The sequence below is a fragment of the Prunus mume genome, linkage group LG1, assembly GCF_029339155.1.
Source record: "Prunus mume cultivar Tortuosa linkage group LG1, ASM2933915v1, whole genome shotgun sequence".
In the NCBI taxonomy this organism is placed as follows: Eukaryota; Viridiplantae; Streptophyta; class Magnoliopsida; order Rosales; family Rosaceae; genus Prunus; species Prunus mume.
In genome coordinates this window covers 12,789,495-12,810,304 of record NC_142698.1, presented here as the reverse complement: position 1 = coordinate 12,810,304, position 20,810 = coordinate 12,789,495, and the positions used below count along the sequence as shown (strand labels likewise).

The following is a 20,810-nucleotide window of genomic DNA, read 5'->3' as shown; positions in this document are numbered from 1 at the left end:
TCTTTGATCCCAAATTGAGAATTCATTGGACCAGAGCTTTATCATTGTCTTCTCACATCACATGTGATGTGATGTGATGTGATGATCGTGTTTTTTGTTTAATACGTATTTTTTCTGATTTACCATACTTCTTTCTTCCTTCCTTCCGGGGTGAGGATGGTAAAAAGATTCACATGCTATTAATATTATACAGAGGCCAAAACCAAACTGTTTGGTTTTGGTTGTTGCTCAAATTTCGTTATCAGGTACTAGCACTAGGGTAAATATTTTATCCATTAAGCACCAGAAATAGAAAAGTAGAAGCAAAGTAAATCGTGCAATGTGATGTACTAGGATAAATAAATCTGTTGATTGTTATTGGTTTCCTGAAAGTGTTACGTACCGTAATGAAGCCTCAAGTCAGGCAATAAAATACAGGATGTTGGAATTTTGCTGGTGAGGTATGAATCAACTGCTACCGTTGATCAGATAGTTTGTTTATAAAGTGGTCTTTCCTCTTTCTTAATTATGTTGGATTAGGTATCCTTATTTCAGCTGGCTCTGGGCCGTTGATGGAGACTGGGGTGGGGGTGGGGGAATGAATTCAATATATATATCTAAAATGGCTGCAGTCTGCAGGCATATATACATATACATATTTGAGCTGGTAAATGTAAAAAAAAAAAACTACTCTAGTCTCGCTTATTAATTGCTGATGATTATAATCCAAGATTAATGAGTTGTTATAATGATTACAATATCCAAGATTAATTGATGGTCAGTGGAAACTTCATTCATCTGTGACTGGAATGAATGAGAATATATAAGAAGGAATGTTAGGGAGTGAAAGGAAAAGCGATGAGTAACATTCATTGAATATGGGGGCTAGGTAACTCTCACTGAACATGTTAATAACAATAAAGAAGCAGCCAAGAACAAACTAGCTTATCCTTGAATTCAATTCAAAGCGAAATTCTCGCAATGACTGAAATGCTTTAGGGTACCTTCACCAGCAAATTTTCGATTACGTCTAATTGTTTGTTGGCTCGTGTTTATCTCTCTCTCTCTCTCTCTCTCTCTCTCTATGTGTGTGTATATATAGGTGGCATGGCATTATGGAATATGCCTCCTGAACTCATCTGAACTGCATCAGCTAGCTGTAGCTCAGCTAGTCATAGAAAAAAGCCAGAAGAGAAAGACTCATGTTGGCCATGAAGATTTTAATTAGCTTGCAACTTTTAGGCTTGACGTTATTGTGTGTTGGCATCTTCCATTGCCAAGCTTGGCCTCGTTACACTTTTGTGGTAATTAGTATAGTATTATATCATCTTAATTAACTCCTCTGATATTTTCTAGTGGTGTGTGTGTGTGTGTGTGTATCAATTGCATGCATGCATGCATGGTTATGTATATATGATCATGTTGATTGATTCAGAGCTTGAAATAAACAAAACTAATGAAGGATATCTTTGTAAACATCGTAGGTGGATGAAACTCCATACAGAAGACTCTGTAGCACAAAGAACATATTGACTGTAAACGGCCAGTTTCCTGGACCAACACTGTATGCTCACACGGGAGATACCATCATCGTCGATGTCTATAACAAGGGCAATCGTAACATTACTATCCACTGGTAATATTCATTTATTTATTTATTTAAATGTATTATTTTTATGTAATCGTGACTTGTGATATATAATTAAAGGATTTCATTTCAGGCATGGAGCTAAGCAACCAAGGAATCCATGGTCGGACGGTCCTGATTATATCACGCAGTGCCCAATCCAACCAGGAGGCAGGTTTACCCAAACCATCATATTTTCCTCAGAGGAAGGCACCCTATGGTGGCATGCTCATAGTGAGTGGGATCGAGCCACCGTCCACGGCGCTATGGTCATCTTCCCCAAGAAAGGAGCCACTTACCCTTTCCCCAAGCCTCATGCAGAATTTCCAATCATCTTAGGTACGTAATGCAAAATTAATTCGACAATAATATAATGTTATTGGATATATACATGTTCAACAAATTGACTTGAAAATTGTAGGGGAGTGGTGGAAGGAAGATATAGGACAGCTTTATAATGAAACTATTCAAAGTGGAGGGGACCCTAACATTTCCAGTGCTTTCCTCATCAATGGTCAACCTGGCGACCTTTATCCTTGCTCAAAACCAGACACATTCAAGCTGATGGTTGATTATGGGAAGACCTACCTGCTAAGGCTAATCAATTCAGCTGCGCAAGAGATTCTGTTTTTCTCGATTGCCAATCACAAGGTCACGGTTGTGGGCTCAGATGCTAGCTACACCAAGCCATTTTCATCAGATTATGTCACAATATCACCCGGCCAAACCATTGACCTCTTGTTCACTGCTGACCAGAGCCCCAACCACTACTACATTGCTGCTAAAGCCTACGTCGGTGGGGCTGGGATTCTTTATGACAACACAACCACCACCGCCATACTACAATACAATGGAAATTATACCTCAACTTCAACCCCTTCCTTGCCTAATCTTCCTTCCCATAACGACACCAAAGCATCGGTTCATTTTACTGGTAGTCTCAGAAGTCTAGCTGACAAAAACCACCCCGTTGACGTGCCGCGCAACATAACAACTCCATTGTTTTACACACTTTCTGTCAACACAAGACCATGCCTAAATAATTCATGTGCAGGGCCTAATGGGACACGTCTGGCCGCTAGCGTCAACAACATTAGCTTTGTCGACCCCAGCATTGACATATTGCAGGCTTACTATTACCATGTCAATGGGGCATTTGGAACTCGATTTCCGAATTTCCCACCTTTTCTGTTTAATTTTACGGCTCAGAACTTGCCATTGTACTTACAGACCCCGAAACAGGGGACGAAAGTGAAGATACTGGAGTACAACGCGACGGTGGAGATTGTGTTTCAGGGGACAAATTTGGTTGCAGGGGATGACCACCCAATGCATCTCCATGGATTCAGTTTCTATGTTGTTGGATGGGGACTTGGGAATTTTGACGAGGATAAGGACCCTTTGAAATATAATCTTGTTGACCCTCCTCTTCAAAACACCATCGCTGTCCCTGTAAATGGCTGGACTGCCATTAGATTCAAGGCAGACAATCCTGGTAAGACGTTCCTCTGGTTTGGTTAACTTCTGAATTAATAAAGTTATAATGAATGATGCTGATCATTTGATGTCAATGACTTTTTGGTTGATCACAGGAGTTTGGTTTATGCACTGCCATCTGGATCGGCATATGTCATGGGGCATGGACGTGACGTTCATTGTGAAAAATGGAAAGGGTCTAGGAGCCCAAATTTTAGCTCCGCCACCAGGAATGCCTCCATGCTAATAATTTCTATAAAGCTCTGTGTGGATTTTGGCATCTTGAGGTCGTTTGGCATTCCAAAACTGCATTCAAAGTTTCGTAGTTAATTTCTGGAATAAATTCTACTTTTCAGTTTTAATATAATAACTCCCCTAGCAGCTCAAGGGTTGAGAGATGTGTATTTAGACAGGTTTGGTGAACGTTTTTTTAGTAACTCAGATTTGAATAAAATTATACCAAGAGAATTACTCTCAATTTCTGGTGGAATCCAGATATCTTGTTACTCAAGGTTTTCGTTTGAAACCTTTGTTGCTTGTGCTGCGTCATAACCGATCTTGCATTATAGTTTATATGTTCCAAAAGAAGTGAGATTATTATTTGATTATATATATAAACAGAGACGGATCTAGGATTTTAAAATGCAGTGGGCTAAATTTACTTTATATACACACCAAAGAGTGGAACATAAGGTGTAGCTACTGCAACATACCAATTAGTTTATTTATTTATTTAATTTTTTCACTTAAGGGGATAATATGTGAAGAGGGTTATCAGTGAAAGGAAAATTAGCAATAAACTATTCATAATATATATATATATATCAAGAAGTTGGCAGTAGGCTAAAAAAGTAATAATAAGATAGAAAGACTTTTCATTTTAGAGAGAACTTTACAAATATCTCTTACACAAAAATGTCATGGAATAGTCAAAGAGAATTCAATTCATTAGTTTGTCTCATCTTCTTTTTCTTGAGTGTATTGTTGGATGAGCGATGAACTTATGAGTCTTTGAATGTAAACGCAGCATGATTGTCATTAGTAGGCATAAGTAGGCTAAATTAAATTTTAGGCTGATAAAATAACAACTCACTTGGGCTATAGCTCAGGTTAGTCCCTTCTAGGGACCGTCCTTGTATATAAAGCATATTTCATTTGTTATTATTCTGTTATTTGGTTATATTATAATTGTTTTCGAACACAAACTTCATCAAATGGAACTAGCAAACACATGATGATTTTGCTTTTGGACTCGGAAACTACAATTGCTGATGTAGCTCAACAAGAAACTTTGAAATAAGTAATCTAGATACATATAACATCCATCAACCCGACCCAGATCATCCATTAATAACCTCCGGAAACAATCAAAGGCTTTCGCAACAACCGTTCTCTATTTTCAGATGAAAATTTTAGTCTAAGAAAAGAAATTGCCTGTTAAAATTAATGGGTAAAGACTTAAGCTTGGTAGTTTAACCGAAGAACAAAATTTGAAAATAAAACTTAATAAGCGAAATATAATACAAAACTTAATTCTTATCTCTAGGTGCACCATTCTAAGTTGTAAACTCAACATGCCATGACTTTTCATAGAACCAAATATCATTTAATTTCACAAATTTAGGAATCGTCTGTTATAATTACTCACACGTATAGAAAGAATCCCAAAAATTAAAAAAAACTTCATTGTTTTCACCAATATGTGTAACATGGATACTATTAAAATTCATCTAAACCAAAAGTGTGGAAATAATAATGTCAAACCTGACAAATTTCATATGGGAAAAGAGGAGGTAGAAACCTTACCACATAACACTTGATATGCATTACCTGAGTTTCTGTAAACTCTATCTTGAAGGATGAATGATTTCTTGAGGTTTAGGGTATCATTCTACATTTTTGGGATTGCCTTTTTTGGCCAAAAATCTGCTTCAATTTAAAGTTAAGCACTTTAAGGTGTTTAGTCAAAATAAAATATCATGATTATTTTAAAAGCAATGACCTTCTGACAGCAGCTTTTAGAAGTAGCATCTAGGTTGCTTTTTCAATAATGCTTTCGCAAGAAGCAGATAAGAGCCTTTAATAATTTTTTTTTCAATTCCCATAATGCCATCATTAATTTCTAAAATGACGTCTACCATCACCACCACCTCACCTCTACCTTTATCACCACCGCCCACCTTCACCTTTATTTTCACCTCCACTACTACCATCACCACCGCCAATACCTCCCTCTCCCACCACCACATGGTTAGTATATAACACTTTTAACATCATGTCAATATCCACAATTACACTAGTTTTATATTAAAATTTATTAAACGGTTTTTACATTGCCTTTTATACTAACAACACTTTAAAAATATTATTTACCAAACATGGAACTGCTTTACAATTGATTATTTTCAAAGCACAGAAGAAACAATTTTTATTTTTATTTTAAATAATAGCAATCCCAAGTTGGACCTTAATTTCTTTTGTTTTCCACGAGGGAATTTCTTAGTGGAGAGAAAAATGGCCTTATCCAGCTGCCATTAGATAAGGCTCTTCTGGAAGATTCAGTCTTTCGTACTCTTGTCGAGACCTATGTTGCGGTTTGTATCTGATTGTGCATTATACTTAATATGACACTTAATGTCAAAGATAATCCTCGAAAACCTTACATATTTGGTGTTTATCATAATCATCGTCGTTTTAATCCATTTTTTTTTAACAATACGAAAATCTTACAAAGAAGATCCGTACAAGCTTTATGCCATACGTATCAAATTATAATCTATATATGTAAAAAACCTTCAAGAAAATGACCTAGCCAAATACAAGGGTTCCTACAAGCTTCGTTTTAATCCAATGGTGCTGTTGGGCCATTGTGTTTGTTATTGATTCAATCTAGGCTTCCCTTTGACTTCGGGGCTTTGATGCTTGTGCTGCTGCTCTGTGTTTTCTGGGCACCAAACACCTACCATTTACAAGTGTAATTTGGACTTGTTTTATATACTGGTGGGACCGTATTGTATACTTAGATCCTAAGAAATGTGTTGTGGCCTTATTTTTTTATGTATTGACTGCCTGTCTGAGTGTCTGTAGCTTTTGATCTCACTCCAAAGTCCAACAAGCAAAGGTATACATCGATGCACTAAAAACAGCTATCTTTTTGTAAAGCTAATTTGGACAGAGCTCCACTTACATTACACTTCGATATAAAAGGCAAGGAAAAGGAAGGAAGGAGCCGTAGAGCTTCCTTCTAGGTCTATTATTGCTGCTACGAGCATTAACCTTTGTTGGCATTTATTACACTTGAAATATCGAATTCTTTGAACTGGTCTAAAATGAAGAAATGATTTGACATGAAATTTTACGTTTATATAATATAGCTCTGAAAAAGTTTACGTCCATGGATAATCACAGATATATATATATATATATATATATGCCGATGTGTGAAAGTGACTATTTTAAGTAAATCTCTTATATTACGGACATCAATTAAGGTCTAATATTCTAATACCTAAGCATGGTAAAATACTAATAAAACCCAGGTCAAGTCCTTTTCTATCTCATATTTAAAAACACTGCATGATTCACGGGGCAACTCTGTTTTTAAAAAATTAAAAGTGTAAGGAGACAAATTCTCAATAGTTTTATGAGAGATTTACTATTATATCCAATATAGGACTAGTTGTCATTTTTGAGTTTATTTATAGAAATTAAATGGTGTAGAGTTTTTTTTTTTAATGACAAAAAGTTTAGGAAAAGATTAACTACTTTCACCACCAGCACCAGGACATACTCACGACCTCGACCTATAAGGACTTAGAGCATCCACAATGATGCTCTCTATTTCTTAATTAAAATTTGGCTAAGAATATAAGAAAGTTATTTTATGAGCTCTCTAAAAAATTTCAACTTCAATCATACTCCCTAATTTGAAGAGTCATAAATGCTATAACTCTTTTTTGATTGGTCCATCTCTATTAAAAAATAAAATAAAAAATGGTTAGTATTAAATAAAGGTTTGAAATACTCAATTAAATAAAGCAGCATTAAATTATAGGGAGCAACTAGGAGTCCTTTTTCTCTCCTCAGATTTAGGAGCTCCTAGAGGACTCCATATTTTAGGAGGTGGATAGGGAGCGTGGTTGGAGTTGCATTTTTATCATTCCTCCCTAAAATTTATCTAAGGAAGTGATTTAGGGAGCCCATTGTGGATGCTTTATGCGTGGCACCTAGCTGTTAACTCTACCAGTATAGATTTATGTAGGAAATTACATATCGTGCACCAATGAAGATTGCTGGTAGTGAGACTTAAATACTGATGGGACTACACATAATACATGAACATGAACTTTACCAACTGAACTAACCCTTATTGGTAAATAGTGTAAGATTTATCTATGTCAATAGTACTAAACATGGATATATAACTAAATATATAATAATGGATTAATGACCTAAATGGTTCCCCAACTATCGCGAAATTATCATTTTGGTCAACCAACTAAAATTTTCAATTCAAACGTCCTTAAACTTTTTATAATGTACCAAAATCGTCCTTCCGTCAAAGTCTGTGTATTATTCCGTTAAATATACTCACCTAAAAATACGGTTTTGTCCCTCGATTTAACGAAATAATACACAGACTTTGATGGAAGGACGATTTTGGTACATTATAAAAAGTTTAAGGACGTTTGGATTGAAAATTTTAGTTAGTGGACTAAAATGATAATCGCACGATAGTTACGGGACCATTTAAGTCATTAACCCTATAACAATTATAAATGTGACAGAAAACCCGAGCTCTCTCGAACATGGACTATGTGATCAACGATTTGGTCAACCCGTAGTCCCGGAAGCACATGCCACGAGTAGTTGCAACTTGCACGTTCTGGTCCGCAGTCTTCGAGCCACTTAATAAGAAGTTGAAATGTCTGCGCGTGAACATTTAGTCCATTTTGGTTGGTTAACTCATTAATACAATTTTTTATTCAGCAAGATTGGAATTTTCTTATTTCTCATTTCATTTATTTTTTAAAATGTTTTTAGATGGGTTTATGATCAACCATGGAATGGCAGGTATTGCAAAACAGTGAAGTAGATGGAATGTCCAACATCAATTCTTACTTTGGTAACATCATGTCATTCACCAAACTTAATAAAATGTCATGTCATGTAGTGAAGCTCGGAAATCGATCCTTATCAATACAAAACACATGTAGCCCACTTCATTAAGAACAATTGAGAATTTACATAAAAAATCAAGATTTTTAGGTTAGGGTCTATGTCTAAATTATGATGTACTTAAAAGATTTAAAAAGATCAATCGAGAAATTATGTAACCAACTATGAATTCTTGAATCAAGATGTATGACTAAATCATGATGAACTTGAAGATTTAAAAGGAAATTCAATACAAAGAGAACACTGTTTTATTTATTTAGTCTAGAACAATATGATTATTTATTTGTCACATTGGATGAACCCAAATCACTCACCTATCAAAATTTTAACTCGTTATCTCATTCTCCTTTTTATCGATGATCTTAGAGTAAATTTTATTTAATTTGAAACAATAAAAAATATTATATGTCGACATTATAAAAGTTTGTAATTATTGACAAAAGCAAAGCGCCAAAGAAAAAAGGGTGCGTGCGATGCGAATGTGTCATGGTGCAAAAACAAATGGCGGGACCCACGCCTTCATGTTGGAATCTCTATTCCTTGGCAACTTTCATCATCATCATCTCTCTACCAACTTGAAGCTCTGCAGCAGTTGCCAGTCGCAAGACCAGAGGCCCTTTTTTTTCTCATTCGGTGGGCCCCCACGTGGCCAACCATTCTCGCTTCCCCAGATGGAAAAACATTAGACCTCCTGCTGCCCCCATCAAAGACTCCTTCTCACTCCAAATCACTCTCACTGACTCCCTCACTTACCCTCCCGTCCACCACCGTTCTCTCCTTTCTGTTTTTCCTTCTTTTTTATTTTCTTTTATTTTCTCTGTATTTTATTATCCATTATTCGGGTTTGTTGGTTGGGTTTTCACCTTGCACCTTTTTTATTTATTTTTAATCTCTCTCACTGTTGCCTGTCTTTGCAACTTTATCTCTCTGTAGCTCACGCTCGCACTCACTTTGCTTTTTCCTCAGAGCCATTTTTATGGTCTCCTCCTCTCTCTTCTTCATCTTTTCACAACGCCATGGAGATTTCCTTTCTCCTTTTCTCCCTTCTTCTTCTCATAGCTTCCTCCTCTGCTCAAATGCCAGGTACCCTTCTCTCTCTTAAATATTTTTGTTTGTAGTTTTTTCTTCTTTGAATTGAATCCCAACAATTCTAATCAAATACATGTACTTTTATTGTATTTATTGTTTGTTATCTTAGTTTTTAGAAATCCCTGTTCATATATGGTATAAAAAGACTTTATAAGTAACAAATCAGTTCAAGCTTTAACTTTTTTCTTGAACAAGAGACAATTTTATTGCTAAAGAACAAGCTTTAATGAATTCTACCATTGATTACAAGTTTCTGATTGTAAGAAAAATATATGTTGTGGTTGTCGTCAAATTAGTCCAAATTCCTTGTATAATACTTTTGTAAACATTGTGTCAAGCAGGGTTTGTGAGTTTGGATTGTGGAGGTGAAGGAGTTTTCACTGATGAACTGGGTCTGGAGTGGACTCCTGATCAACTTAATTATGGCGAAACAAGCTTTATATCTGTTGTGAATGACAAGAGGAAGCAATACTCAACATTGAGGCATTTTCCTGCTGATTCAAGAAAATATTGTTACACAATGAATGTCACAAGTAGGACTAGGTACCTTCTAAGAGCGACATTCTTGTATGGTAACTTTGACAACAATAATGTTTATCCCAAATTTGACATTTCTCTTGGGGCAACCCATTGGTCTACGATTGTCATTTCGGATGCCACTACCATAGAGATGCGAGAGCTAATATTTTTGGCTACTAGTCCTACTGCCAGTGTGTGTTTATCCAATGCTACGACTGGGCAGCCTTTTATATCAACTCTTGAGCTTCGACAATTCAATGGTTCGGTGTATTATACTGATTTTGAACAACAGTTCTATCTCAGTGTCTCTGCCAGGATTAATTTTGGTGCAGATGATGAAGCTCCAATCAGGTATTGTTCTGAATGTATGTTTCAAATTAGTGCAAAATAAAACTTTGTAATATGCCTTGAATTAGAAAATCTGAGCTAGGAAAATTGTACTAGGTTCTTACTGGTTTTGTCAAAGAAGATACGCATTTGCAGTCTGAAGTCTTTTCTCTTGACAAAGATTTGTCATTTTAAAGGATATTATTTCTGTAAATTTCAGGTATCCTGATGACCCTTTTGATAGAATATGGTTATCAGACTCTGTCAAGAAAGCAAATTTCCTCGTTGACATTGCTGATGGAACCAAAAAAGTGTCAACTAAGTTGCCAATTGATGTTAATAAGGATGAAAGACCACCTGAAAAAGTGATGCAGACAGCTGTCGTTGGAACAAACGGATCACTGACTTACCGACTAAACCTGGATGGTTTTCCTGGTTTCGGATGGGCAGTCACCTACTTTGCAGAAATTGAAGATTTGGCTCCAGATGAGTCCAGAAAGTTTAGGCTAGTGCTTCCGGGAAATCCTGAACTCAGCAAACCTATTGTTAATATCGAAGAAAACGCTCAAGGAAAATATCGTCTGTATGAACCAGGATATACAAACTTATCCCTTCCATTTGTATTATCTTTTAGATTTGGGAAAACGTCTGATTCTTCCAAAGGGCCACTCTTGAATGCAATGGAGATAAATAAGTATCTGGAAAAGAATGATGGTTCTCAAGATGGTAAGTTTGATAGTGGTATCTTAAGTGCATGTATGTTTGGGCTCTGTTTCTTTATGGTTATGAAGTGTATCCTCTTGTTCATCATTCTCTGAAATGAATCCTTTGGAGCTTTCCAGCTATATGTGATACTGGGCTTGTATGAGTTGCAGGAGCTGTTATTTCTAGTTTTGCTTCACACTATTCATCAGCAGACTGGGCACATGAAGGTGGTGATCCATGCCTTCCGGTTCCTTGGTCTTGGGTTGAGTGTAACTCAGATCCACAACCAAGAGTAGTTAAAATGTAAAGCTTAAGAAATTTTTGTTAGTTTTCATACAAATTATTACTGCTTCTGCATACATATAGTCCCCTGCTGACAACTGCTTTTGTATCCCTTGCTTGGCAGTAAATTATCTAGTAAGAATTTGACAGGGGATATCCCTTCCGACTTAACAAAGTTGAGCGGCTTAATTGAGTTGTAAGTTTCATATTGCATTCTTGCTTTTCTGAATGGTGTCAGCTATTTCCAAGTTTAGTTTCATAAAACTTGATGTTCATTGCAGTGTCATTACTAATTTGTCTTCTAATTACAGATGGCTTGATGGAAACTCACTGACTGGTCCAATACCTGATTTCACTGGATTTGTAGACTTGAAGATCATGTAAGTTAGACACTTCCTCCAATGATTTTTTTCCTACAGAGTTAACACTAACAAAAGGGCTTTGCTTTATACAGTCATCTCGAGAACAATCAGTTGACGGGTGGACTGCCTTCTTCTTTAACGAACCTACCAAGTTTGAAGGAACTGTAAGTTTTCTGGGACACACATATCATTTACTGAAGTTGGAGAGAGAATGTGTGTGAAACTATGTAGCAGTTGTCTTGTCAAACAATGAGTCACATGGCTCACTTGGTGTATAATTTCATTATTTACATAAATGATTTTACTGAATAGTGGTTAGCATTAACTCATGGCTTCCACATGCTTTTGGGAACAAGTTATATAAGTGTGTTTAGAAGACTTCATGTGTGGGTGTCAGTGTGTTGCAAATCTTAGGTTGATATATATTGCCGGCCCGTTCCCTAACAACGTAAGTTTTTGGCTCTAGCAGTAGTCCGTCTAATATGGTTTAGAGTTCGAGTTGCTGAAGGTCCTGGGTTCAAAACCTCCAATCCCCAGTCTCCTCTTTTTAGTTCATTTCAAGGTCCATGATATGAGAGAGTTATAACTATATGTTTCTCTTTATCTGCATCTCTACATAGCTACACATGAGAGAAGATGTTAGCTTGGCCCATTCCCTAATAGCTTAAGTTTTTCAAATTATGAAATTTTGCATATGTATAAAGATATTCTAAGATATCTCATACCTTTTGCGTGTCTATTTGAGGAAAAAAAAAAAAAAAAGAATTAGACCAATGATTATTATATTTCAGCATTTGGAAAATCCCTATGAATTTATTTATGCTGCTCAGGTTGATTTTATTTTGTTATTTTCAAAGGGATGTCTGACATGCTTCTTTGAATATAAGATCTTATATCTTGGTGAATCTTATGTTTTCAGGTATGTGCAAAATAATACGTTATCTGGAACAGTGCCGTTGGGTCTTCTCAATAAAGTGGTTTTGAAGTGAGTGGTAATTTTTACAGCTAAAATTGAAGTACATAAGAAGAAAGCCATATGTTAATTCTAAAGCTTAAAATGTTTGTCTGATTCAGTTATAGTAATCGAATGTCCTACACTAAGTGCAGGTCTTAAATTATATCCTGCATGCTGTTTATAGTGTACACAGATATATCTTTATCTTGGTTCATCAAATCTATCTCTTCCCCAAATTTGTCTAATTTATCTCTCTATTCTAGTCATCTGTTCCTTGTCTAGGACTTACTCCAATGTACTTATCACCGCTTCTCGATGTTGAATTCTGACAGCTACACTGGAAACGTTAATCTTCGAAGAGGGAAAACAAGTGGGAGCCGTGTAAACATTATTATTGGTACATCAGTCGGGGCTGCTGTCTTGGTCATGGTTACCATTGTATCTTGCGTACTTTTGCGCAAAGGAAAGAAGAAATATTATGATCAAGGTGTGAGTCTGAAACAGACTTAGTGGTTTACATGTCTTTTTTTTTTCTTTTTTTTTCAGTTGCTTGAACGTGCTGACATTATACTAACTTGCCATAGACCACCAACTTGGGCGTCCTCTGCCTGGGCAAGGCCTACTCTCTTCCAAGAGTGATTCTGCTCCCACTGAAGCTGCACACTGCTTCTCTTACTCTGAAATTGAAGAGGCTACTAGAAATTTTGAGAAGAAAATAGGTTCTGGAGGTTTTGGAGTTGTTTACTATGGTAGAATGAAGGATGAAAGGGAAATTGCAGTCAAAGTTCTAACCAGTAATTCGTACCAGGGAAAACGAGAATTTTCAAATGAGGTTAGTTTTCATATGATTGGAACCTCTTTTTACATTTTTGACATTTCAGGTTTTCCTCTTTCTTTCACGATGCTTAACCCTGTCTGTATCTTTCTATTTGTCGAACTGTGGATGATTCTTCTTTTTTCCTTTTTTTGCTTTGTTTTTTTTTTTTTTTTGGGTTGAAATTTTGATAAATATTTCGTCAAACTTCCCCCTAATATGAAAGATGAAATGTAAACTAGTGGCATATGACTGCTTGGAAACCTCTACCAATTTAGTAAAAGAAAAATAAAACAGAATGTAAGTAGGACATGGAAGTGGAAGGATTTCCCACCTACTTTGGGTTGACCTATTGCTGTCGGACATAAAAAATGTAATCGTATGGACTGACACATGTATATGATCTAGGTAACTCTTCTTTCAAGGATACATCACAGAAATCTGGTACAGTTTCTTGGGTATTGCCAAGAAGATGGAAGAAGTATGCTTGTTTACGAGTTCATGCATAATGGAACTCTCAAAGAACATCTTTATGGTAAGCTTGCAACTTATTGAATGAATCTTTTTAAATTTGGGCTGCCAACGAGTTTTGAATTATTTGTAGGCCCATTAACACGTGAACAGAGTATCAATTGGATCAAGCGCCTTGAGATTGCTGAAGATGCAGCAAAAGGTCTTATATTTCTGTTAGTTTTTACTTCTTTTCGTTTTTACAGACGGAGAAGGCGCCTCTCCCCAAGGATATAGTATTAAATTGACTCATGGGTTTTCTTGTGCTTGTTCAGGAATTGAATACCTTCATACAGGCTGTGTTCCGGCCATCATTCATCGGGATTTGAAAAGCAGCAACATTTTAATCGACAATCACATGAGAGCAAAGGTTTCAGATTTTGGTCTTTCCAAACTTGCAGTAGATGGAGCATCCCATGTGTCAAGCATAGTTCGGGGGACTGTAGGGTATCTGGATCCCGAGTAAGGCTTTCTTTTCCATAAACATATCTGTTTTTCATTGAGATCAAATCTAACATCATATTGAGGTAAGTCAAATATGTTATTACTGCCTTGTGAAGCACTAAATGCCTTCCTTTGGTAGAGTGCTCCAATTGGTCATTCATTTGTGTCATAAATGGACAACAGATTTACGAGATAGGTTATAAACGCGGTACAATAGTTGTACTTAATGACTCTTATTATTCACAAATGCAATCAGAAAAATTTAAAATAAAATGTGGCAGGGATGTTTCTGTTTACAGCTATAATCAGTGTTTTCCTTCTCTGTGTTACGTAATACTGAGAGCTCTTTCAGTCATGCACATGCCAACCAAAATTGAACCCAAACTATGTTTGCAATTTCATTTTGTAACCCAGATTAGCGAGCATTAATTATTGTTACTTCTTTCTTTCCTCATTGTCGTTCAGGTACTACATCTCCCAGCAGTTGACAGACAAGAGTGATGTCTATAGTTTCGGTGTCATTCTTCTTGAGCTGATATCCGGTCAAGAAGCGATATCTAATGAAAACTTTGGTGTTAATTGCCGCAACATAGTCCAATGGGTAAGTGTAGTTTGCTTGTGCTGCAAGGAAGTATTTAAAACTTGTGATCACTAACCGTATGTACATTATCGATTATTTTCCTTGAACAATTCCACTAAATCCATTTCAGAGGCTAATAATGTTATGACTTCACATACCCTCATGCTGACAGTCGACATGCTCCCAATTTTATTTTGAGTTTCTCTTCAATTTGTACTGTTACTTATGTGCCACCATTGCAAGTTTGTTGATATAATTGTGGACTCCTTTGTTACCTGTGAAAAATGGCTGTCACAGGCAAAGTTACACATCGAGAGCGGTGACATTCAAGGCATCATCGACCCCTCACTGCACGGTGAATATGACATCCAGTCAATGTGGAAGATAGCAGAGAAAGCCTTAATGTGTGTTCAAGCACATGGATTCATGAGGCCATCAATCTCAGAAGTTCTCAAGGAAATCCAAGATGCAATCTCAATGGAAAGGGATGCTGGAGCAGCAAGAGATGGTACCTCTGACGCATCAAGGAATTCAATTCATTCTTCCTTGAACTTGGGTTCCATGGATCTTGGTGGAACAGATAACTTCTTGTCAATTGATGAGTCTATCGCACGGCCAACTGCCCGATAGTGCGATTTTCTTGGCAATGTATATATGACATTATAATTTTTTTTTAGGAGAGGATCAAAATAGGTATTATTGTAGTTGCAAATTTTGATCTTGCAAATTATATTAGCACAATGGATGCTGTATTGGATTTTTCTTTGGGCGGTCTGGGTTTTTTGGGTTTGTTAATGGCCATTATACCCCTTTGCAAAAAGAAGGTGTACAGATCATAATTTTACTCATCGTTATTATGCTCTCCATGGGCCCAAATGATCCATGGGCTGCTAATAATACATGTTTGGTTGTTCTTTGAAACTCACGCTTTGCATGAAGTGCTCCACGTGCTATGCACGTTACAAGTTTGGACTATAGCCAAGTCACGCCATTAGTACGTTTGGACTAAAGCCACAATCTAATGTGAAGGGCTTGCAAGGTGGGGTTTGCATACATTAATCAACGAATTGGACATAGAATTACCTATGAGATTAAGAGCTAACACAAACGTTAACCAGAACAAACATTTCTCCACTAATTAACCCCTCTTATTTTTGTACACTTCTTCTATTTTTTCAGGGCCCGTTTAATAGTGTCTCTTTAGAAATCATTACAAATTGCGCAAAACCATACCGATTGGACGAAAGATATCACTAAACTAATAACTAGTTAGCGGTGGAATTACTCTAGACTGTCAATTGCGCTGAACTAGAAATTTAGAATGAGGAGCTGTAAAAAGAATTTACTAGCAACGATGTCTTGTCGGTTGGATGGATAATTACAGACCTAGGCCCATAGGTAGCCAGGGGCAATGTTTATCCATCTATCTCACAAACAAACACACAAATGAAATGATGATCCAAAGCGAGGCCGGTGGATTACACAACGACGTCGTCTAGCGCACAGATGTAGCATCCACCTGCAACGGCCCCAAACACGTGGTCTAATCGTTATGACCACACCACGCCAGAAGCATAACCGCAGAAGAACACGGAATCTATATCTCTCTCTTTCTTTCTCTCTCATCTCTCAAATACAAAAATAAAAAGCTAGGCAAATCCAGAGAGAGAGCCCCCAAAAAAGAAAACCAACGGTGCTGATAAACCTCACTCTCTCATCCCAGTCGTCTCCTCTCTCCTCTCTTCTCCAGCGTCCGATCAAATTCCCCCACAAATCTGAGTCTCTCGCGCCAAATAAAAGCCCTCTAAATACAAACAGGTACTCTCGCGCTCTATTTCATTTTCTCATTCTCCCAGTTATGGCGGGGCTAGGGTTTCTGGTTTCGATTTTGATTTTGATTTTGATTCTGCTCGGTGACGGCTCTGCTCTTGTGTTTGTTGGGCTAGGGTTTCCATGGCCGAAGCTCCGGGAAGTCCAGGCGGCGGGAGCCACGAGAGCGGCGGCGACCAGAGCCCGCGCTCGAACGTTCGGGAGCAGGATCGGTATCTTCCGATCGCTAACATTAGTCGGATCATGAAGAAGGCGCTTCCTGCTAATGGCAAAATCGCCAAGGACGCCAAAGAGACCGTGCAGGAATGCGTTTCTGAATTCATCAGCTTCATCACTAGCGAGTACGACGCCGTTTCGTAACTCTGTTCATGATTCATGATTATGTTTGGAAATTGTATTTATCCTTTTTTGTTTTGATGTCTGGGTGGAATTGTGTGTAGGGCGAGTGACAAGTGCCAGAGAGAGAAGAGGAAGACAATTAATGGCGATGATTTGCTCTGGGCAATGGCTACTTTGGGCTTTGAAGATTATATCGACCCCCTTAAGGTTTACCTCACTAGATACAGAGAGGTAACGCATTTTTGCTATTTGGTTTCGCCTTTTGTTAATTTGGTCTCTAATTTCGAGTTATTGTATCCAATTAAGCTCCGAAGTTCAGATTTTGTTGAGAAATGAGTGTTTGCTCATCTCAATAGTGTTGCAGGCTCGGGTTTGTTTAACTATTCAATGACAAGATTTTTAATGGGTTTTGACTAATACACTGTTTCTTTTCTGTTGTCTTCTGGGTCTATTCGGACACTGCAGATGGAGGTGAGTGACAATTGTTTTCTATTTATGCGCGGGTTTTTATTTTACTTTCTGCAATTTGTTTTTATTTAACCTTATCACTTACTTTTGGGTTTCGGCTTGTGACGTCTAATAGGGTGACACCAAGGGTTCAGGGAAGGGTGGAGATTCATCTTCTAAGAAAGATGCTCAGCCAAGTTCAAATGCTCAGGTTGAGTATGATTTTGTATTATTAGTGAAGCAAGGTTCTTTTTTGGTGTTTTGTTCTCGGGTTTTAATTTGTCTTATTTTCATTTGGCAGATTTCTCGCCAAGGTTCTTTCTCCCAAGGAGGGAATTACTCAAATTCTCAAGTAATTTCTTTCTCTTTGTTTCTCTATACCTATCTGTTTTAAAATATTATTATCTCTCTTCATCATGTTTGTGCAGTACTTATCAGTGTTATAATATTAACCGGATTCCTTTATTGCCAACACATTTCCGTATGACTTATAAGTTATAATCATTTCCATCCATGTATAAACTATACCATTTTCCTTTGATATTTTGAGCATGATTTCTGTATATTCAAATGATGGCCCTTCAGACAGAATCATTGACACAATTTGTTTTCACAGCAGGATTTATCTTATTATTGGCGTGCGTTGGTTGGTTTTGTTCGCTTTGGTTTAAGTTAAAATTTTGTGGTCATTAGTGCCTAATGTTTGAAAAGTTGTGCTTTTCAATTTTATATGTAATAGTTGTGCATGTCATTTGTAGAATTGTGATGATATGCTCAATGATCATTTGTCTGTGGAAAGTCGATGACTTTTACTTTGCAGAATAAAGTGAAAGCTGCACAGTAGTAGGGTGCATTAAACCGTTAAACATATATGGTTTTCGTGTGGGTGCTCTTGTTTCTTGTACTTGTTCCATAGTTTAACGTTTGCATGCCTTGAAGCAGCAATGTAAATTTTGCCCCACCCACTTGGAATCTCTTTTGGAAAGTTCCAAGTTTGCTTTTCACCAAATTTTTTACTTGTTGCTTTATAGTTGGTGCTTTGCTGCAGAGTTGTAGTTGCGGTTATTGGGTCAATAATATTATTCTTTATAGCATACAATGTTGGTAAGATTATAGCATTATAGCTTTGTGGGTTATATCAATGTTGGTGGATTATAGCATGCAATGTTGGTGGATCTATATGAGCAACACAAGGCACTGTGTTTTCAACTTAGCTTTCCAATGGTTGAGACTACTGTACAATGTTCAAACTTCTCGATAGGGAGAGCATGAGATGTGGGAGTGGCAAAGCAACTGATGAATAGGAGTGTCATTATATTAGTATGTTTGGCTTGTTCTACAGTTCTATTTATTTTTCGGTTTTGGAAGGTGCTGTTTATGAAACTATTGAAATGTTTTTGCTAGTGGTGAGTATGCTGCTTTTCTGGTTCTTGTACTCAACATGGTCTAATGAATGATTTGTTATTGCAGAGCCAACATATGATGGTTCCTATGCAAGGGACAGAGTAGATCCAGTCGTCTTCAGTCGATGCAATAATTTAGCTGCCTATTTAAGGAGATCATATTCGGTGCCCGGAACATATTAAATTATTTCTCTAGTCAATGACATAATGTGTGAGTATTAGAGCTCTGTGTCCAGTAATATTTTCTGGTGTGTAAGTTAGGAGTTTCTTCGAGTTGAATGTCTCTCATGATAGTATTGTAAACCTCATGAGGATCCTTCATTCTTCTCATCTGTAACATGTGTTAATCAAACTGGTTAGGAAATTCATGCCCTTCAAATTTCTATGTTATATTATTATTTTAGTCCGTTTTATGCGGAATTGGAACGACAGGTTATAGATTTAACTGATCATTTTCCCAAAAATTTAACCTGCTTTTGATTTGAAATTATTTAGATGGATCAATATTCGAGTTGATAAATGCCTGACATAATTATCTATGTTATTGATTGAATAATAAACCTCAAAAGAATTTGAGTCGAGACTTTAAAGTCAATATTAAGTTAATTGTTCGATGGAATTTGTACGACAAGGGAAAAAGAATCCAGATAGAAAGTAGAAAGCAAAAAGAGTGGAGTCTCTGGAGGAGAGTGTCGTTTGCCCTTTCGCCGTGTGCTGGCCAAATTCCACGTCGAATTGTTGCTTTTGCGCGCCCAAATTTCACGTCAATCGACTTTAGGCTTTTTTTATCGCTGCACCAATCTTTGCTCTTTCTTCACCCATACGTGGTTAAACCTAGTGGAAGATACCTGTTGATCATTTATTTTTTCTTTTGAGTAGAGAGCAGCATAGAAAAGTTGACTAGCAAACTTCTTTGCCTCCCATGTTTTGTATGCTTATGTACCTAATGTTTCCGGTGTAAATAGCACACGTCATCCTTTTATTAGATTGTTTTACCACTCGTTAGTGTCGTTCAGAACCCATAATTGCCCGATGTGCGCTTCATAGCCGGTTCGTACCTACCAAAACTTCTTTCCAACTTTCAAGTACAAATTACAATTATGGTGTCATTTCTTGGTAAAATGTTGGGTTTGTTGCCTTTGGGCAGTAGCAAACAAGGCATTGGCCTTTTCATGTCAGGCCATGCTTGGTATTACTCCTTGGCTTCTGACCTAGTACATAATTTACATAGCGGCAAATTTGGCAAATGGTGGTACCTAAGATTCGGTTCCTTAATTGACCAATGGCCCAATATAATGATTAAAGTTGCCTAGTTTTCCATGTTTGATCAATCACAACCATCACCAGGTTCAGATATGCCGAGGATTAAACAATGTGTGATTTTCTTTGTGCACAAAACATACAATTTCCATTCTTTTATGATCGAGCATTGGACTTAGGGCCCATCTAAAGGCTCTCATAAAGCGGTGTGATTGAATCCGACGGTCCAAATCCATCCCAATCATATTCCACCAGGGGGTCCCGCGCGAGCCATCAGGTTCGAGCCTACATCAGCCACCATGCACCTTGTGCACACTATATCTTAACTGCCAGCGATAGAAATAGAATTCTAATTAAGGAAGGAAAATTGGGTAAAGAATCTTTCCGAGATTTTGGGGTGATAATAATTTTATTTTTTTTGTGGAACAGGAGATAATGATTCCAAATATCTATTTCCATGCTAATTGCATACTTAAGAGGCCTGTTAATAATAAAGAAGTGCAATTCTTATGAAGAAAATAAATAAATATAAGTGTGTACATTATTTTCTTGCTAAATATGTTCCATGCTAATTGCATACTAAGTTTTTTTTTTAAACAAAAATTGTTAATATTTATAGCAATTTTGTGTTCGATATAAGACACAATTCCCTCTTTATTTTTTAATTATTAACATTTTAATATA

General features: G+C 36.9%; 3 protein-coding genes across 3 annotated transcripts; all 3 read left to right on the top strand.

The window, feature by feature from the left end:
- Positions 1 to 1,119: 1,119 nt before the first annotated feature.
- LOC103337755 (laccase-15-like) lies at positions 1,120 to 3,560 on the top strand. Its single transcript, XM_008240929.3, has 5 exons — positions 1,120 to 1,283; positions 1,464 to 1,615; positions 1,701 to 1,945; positions 2,028 to 3,101; positions 3,199 to 3,560. Exons 1-5 carry the CDS (start codon positions 1,182 to 1,184, stop codon positions 3,327 to 3,329), a joined length of 1,704 nt encoding a protein of 567 aa, XP_008239151.2. The 5' UTR covers positions 1,120 to 1,181; the 3' UTR covers positions 3,330 to 3,560.
- A 5,258-nt stretch (positions 3,561 to 8,818) lies between these two features.
- Positions 8,819 to 15,667, top strand: LOC103337765 (Leucine-rich repeat protein kinase family protein). The gene is made up of 15 exons (XM_008240941.2): positions 8,819 to 9,343; positions 9,691 to 10,219; positions 10,416 to 10,921; positions 11,071 to 11,203; positions 11,307 to 11,378; positions 11,494 to 11,562; positions 11,637 to 11,708; positions 12,464 to 12,529; positions 12,832 to 12,986; positions 13,084 to 13,331; positions 13,722 to 13,848; positions 13,918 to 13,986; positions 14,099 to 14,285; positions 14,733 to 14,868; positions 15,145 to 15,667. The coding sequence occupies exons 1-15, from the start codon at positions 9,277 to 9,279 to the stop codon at positions 15,475 to 15,477; spliced, it is 2,769 nt and encodes a 922-aa protein (XP_008239163.2). The 5' UTR covers positions 8,819 to 9,276; the 3' UTR covers positions 15,478 to 15,667.
- An 846-nt stretch (positions 15,668 to 16,513) lies between these two features.
- On the top strand, positions 16,514 to 19,297 carry LOC103338011 (nuclear transcription factor Y subunit B-10). Its single transcript, XM_089043984.1, has 7 exons — positions 16,514 to 16,665; positions 16,794 to 17,018; positions 17,118 to 17,247; positions 17,482 to 17,487; positions 17,600 to 17,674; positions 17,765 to 17,815; positions 18,934 to 19,297. The coding sequence occupies exons 2-7, from the start codon at positions 16,801 to 16,803 to the stop codon at positions 18,970 to 18,972; spliced, it is 519 nt and encodes a 172-aa protein (XP_088900110.1). The 5' UTR covers positions 16,514 to 16,665; positions 16,794 to 16,800; the 3' UTR covers positions 18,973 to 19,297.
- Positions 19,298 to 20,810: the final 1,513 nt, after the last annotated feature.

Excerpts from the sequence above, each read along its gene's own strand:
- LOC103337755 (XM_008240929.3), top strand. The coding sequence starts at position 1,182 with ATGTTGGCCATGAAGATTTTAATTAGCTTGCAACTTTTAGGCTTGACG. Across the intron at positions 1,284-1,463 it reads GGCCTCGTTACACTTTTGTG|GTGGATGAAACTCCATACAG; the intron begins GTAATTAGTATA and ends TAAACATCGTAG. Across the intron at positions 1,616-1,700 it reads CGTAACATTACTATCCACTG|GCATGGAGCTAAGCAACCAA; the intron begins GTAATATTCATT and ends ATTTCATTTCAG.
- LOC103337765 (XM_008240941.2), top strand. The coding sequence starts at position 9,277 with ATGGAGATTTCCTTTCTCCTTTTCTCCCTTCTTCTTCTCATAGCTTCC. Across the intron at positions 11,563-11,636 it reads TTTGTAGACTTGAAGATCAT|TCATCTCGAGAACAATCAGT; the intron begins GTAAGTTAGACA and ends TGCTTTATACAG. Across the intron at positions 14,869-15,144 it reads GCCGCAACATAGTCCAATGG|GCAAAGTTACACATCGAGAG; the intron begins GTAAGTGTAGTT and ends TGGCTGTCACAG.
- LOC103338011 (XM_089043984.1), top strand. The coding sequence starts at position 16,801 with ATGGCCGAAGCTCCGGGAAGTCCAGGCGGCGGGAGCCACGAGAGCGGC. Across the intron at positions 17,019-17,117 it reads ATCAGCTTCATCACTAGCGA|GGCGAGTGACAAGTGCCAGA; the intron begins GTACGACGCCGT and ends AATTGTGTGTAG. Across the intron at positions 17,816-18,933 it reads GGAATTACTCAAATTCTCAA|AGCCAACATATGATGGTTCC; the intron begins GTAATTTCTTTC and ends TTGTTATTGCAG.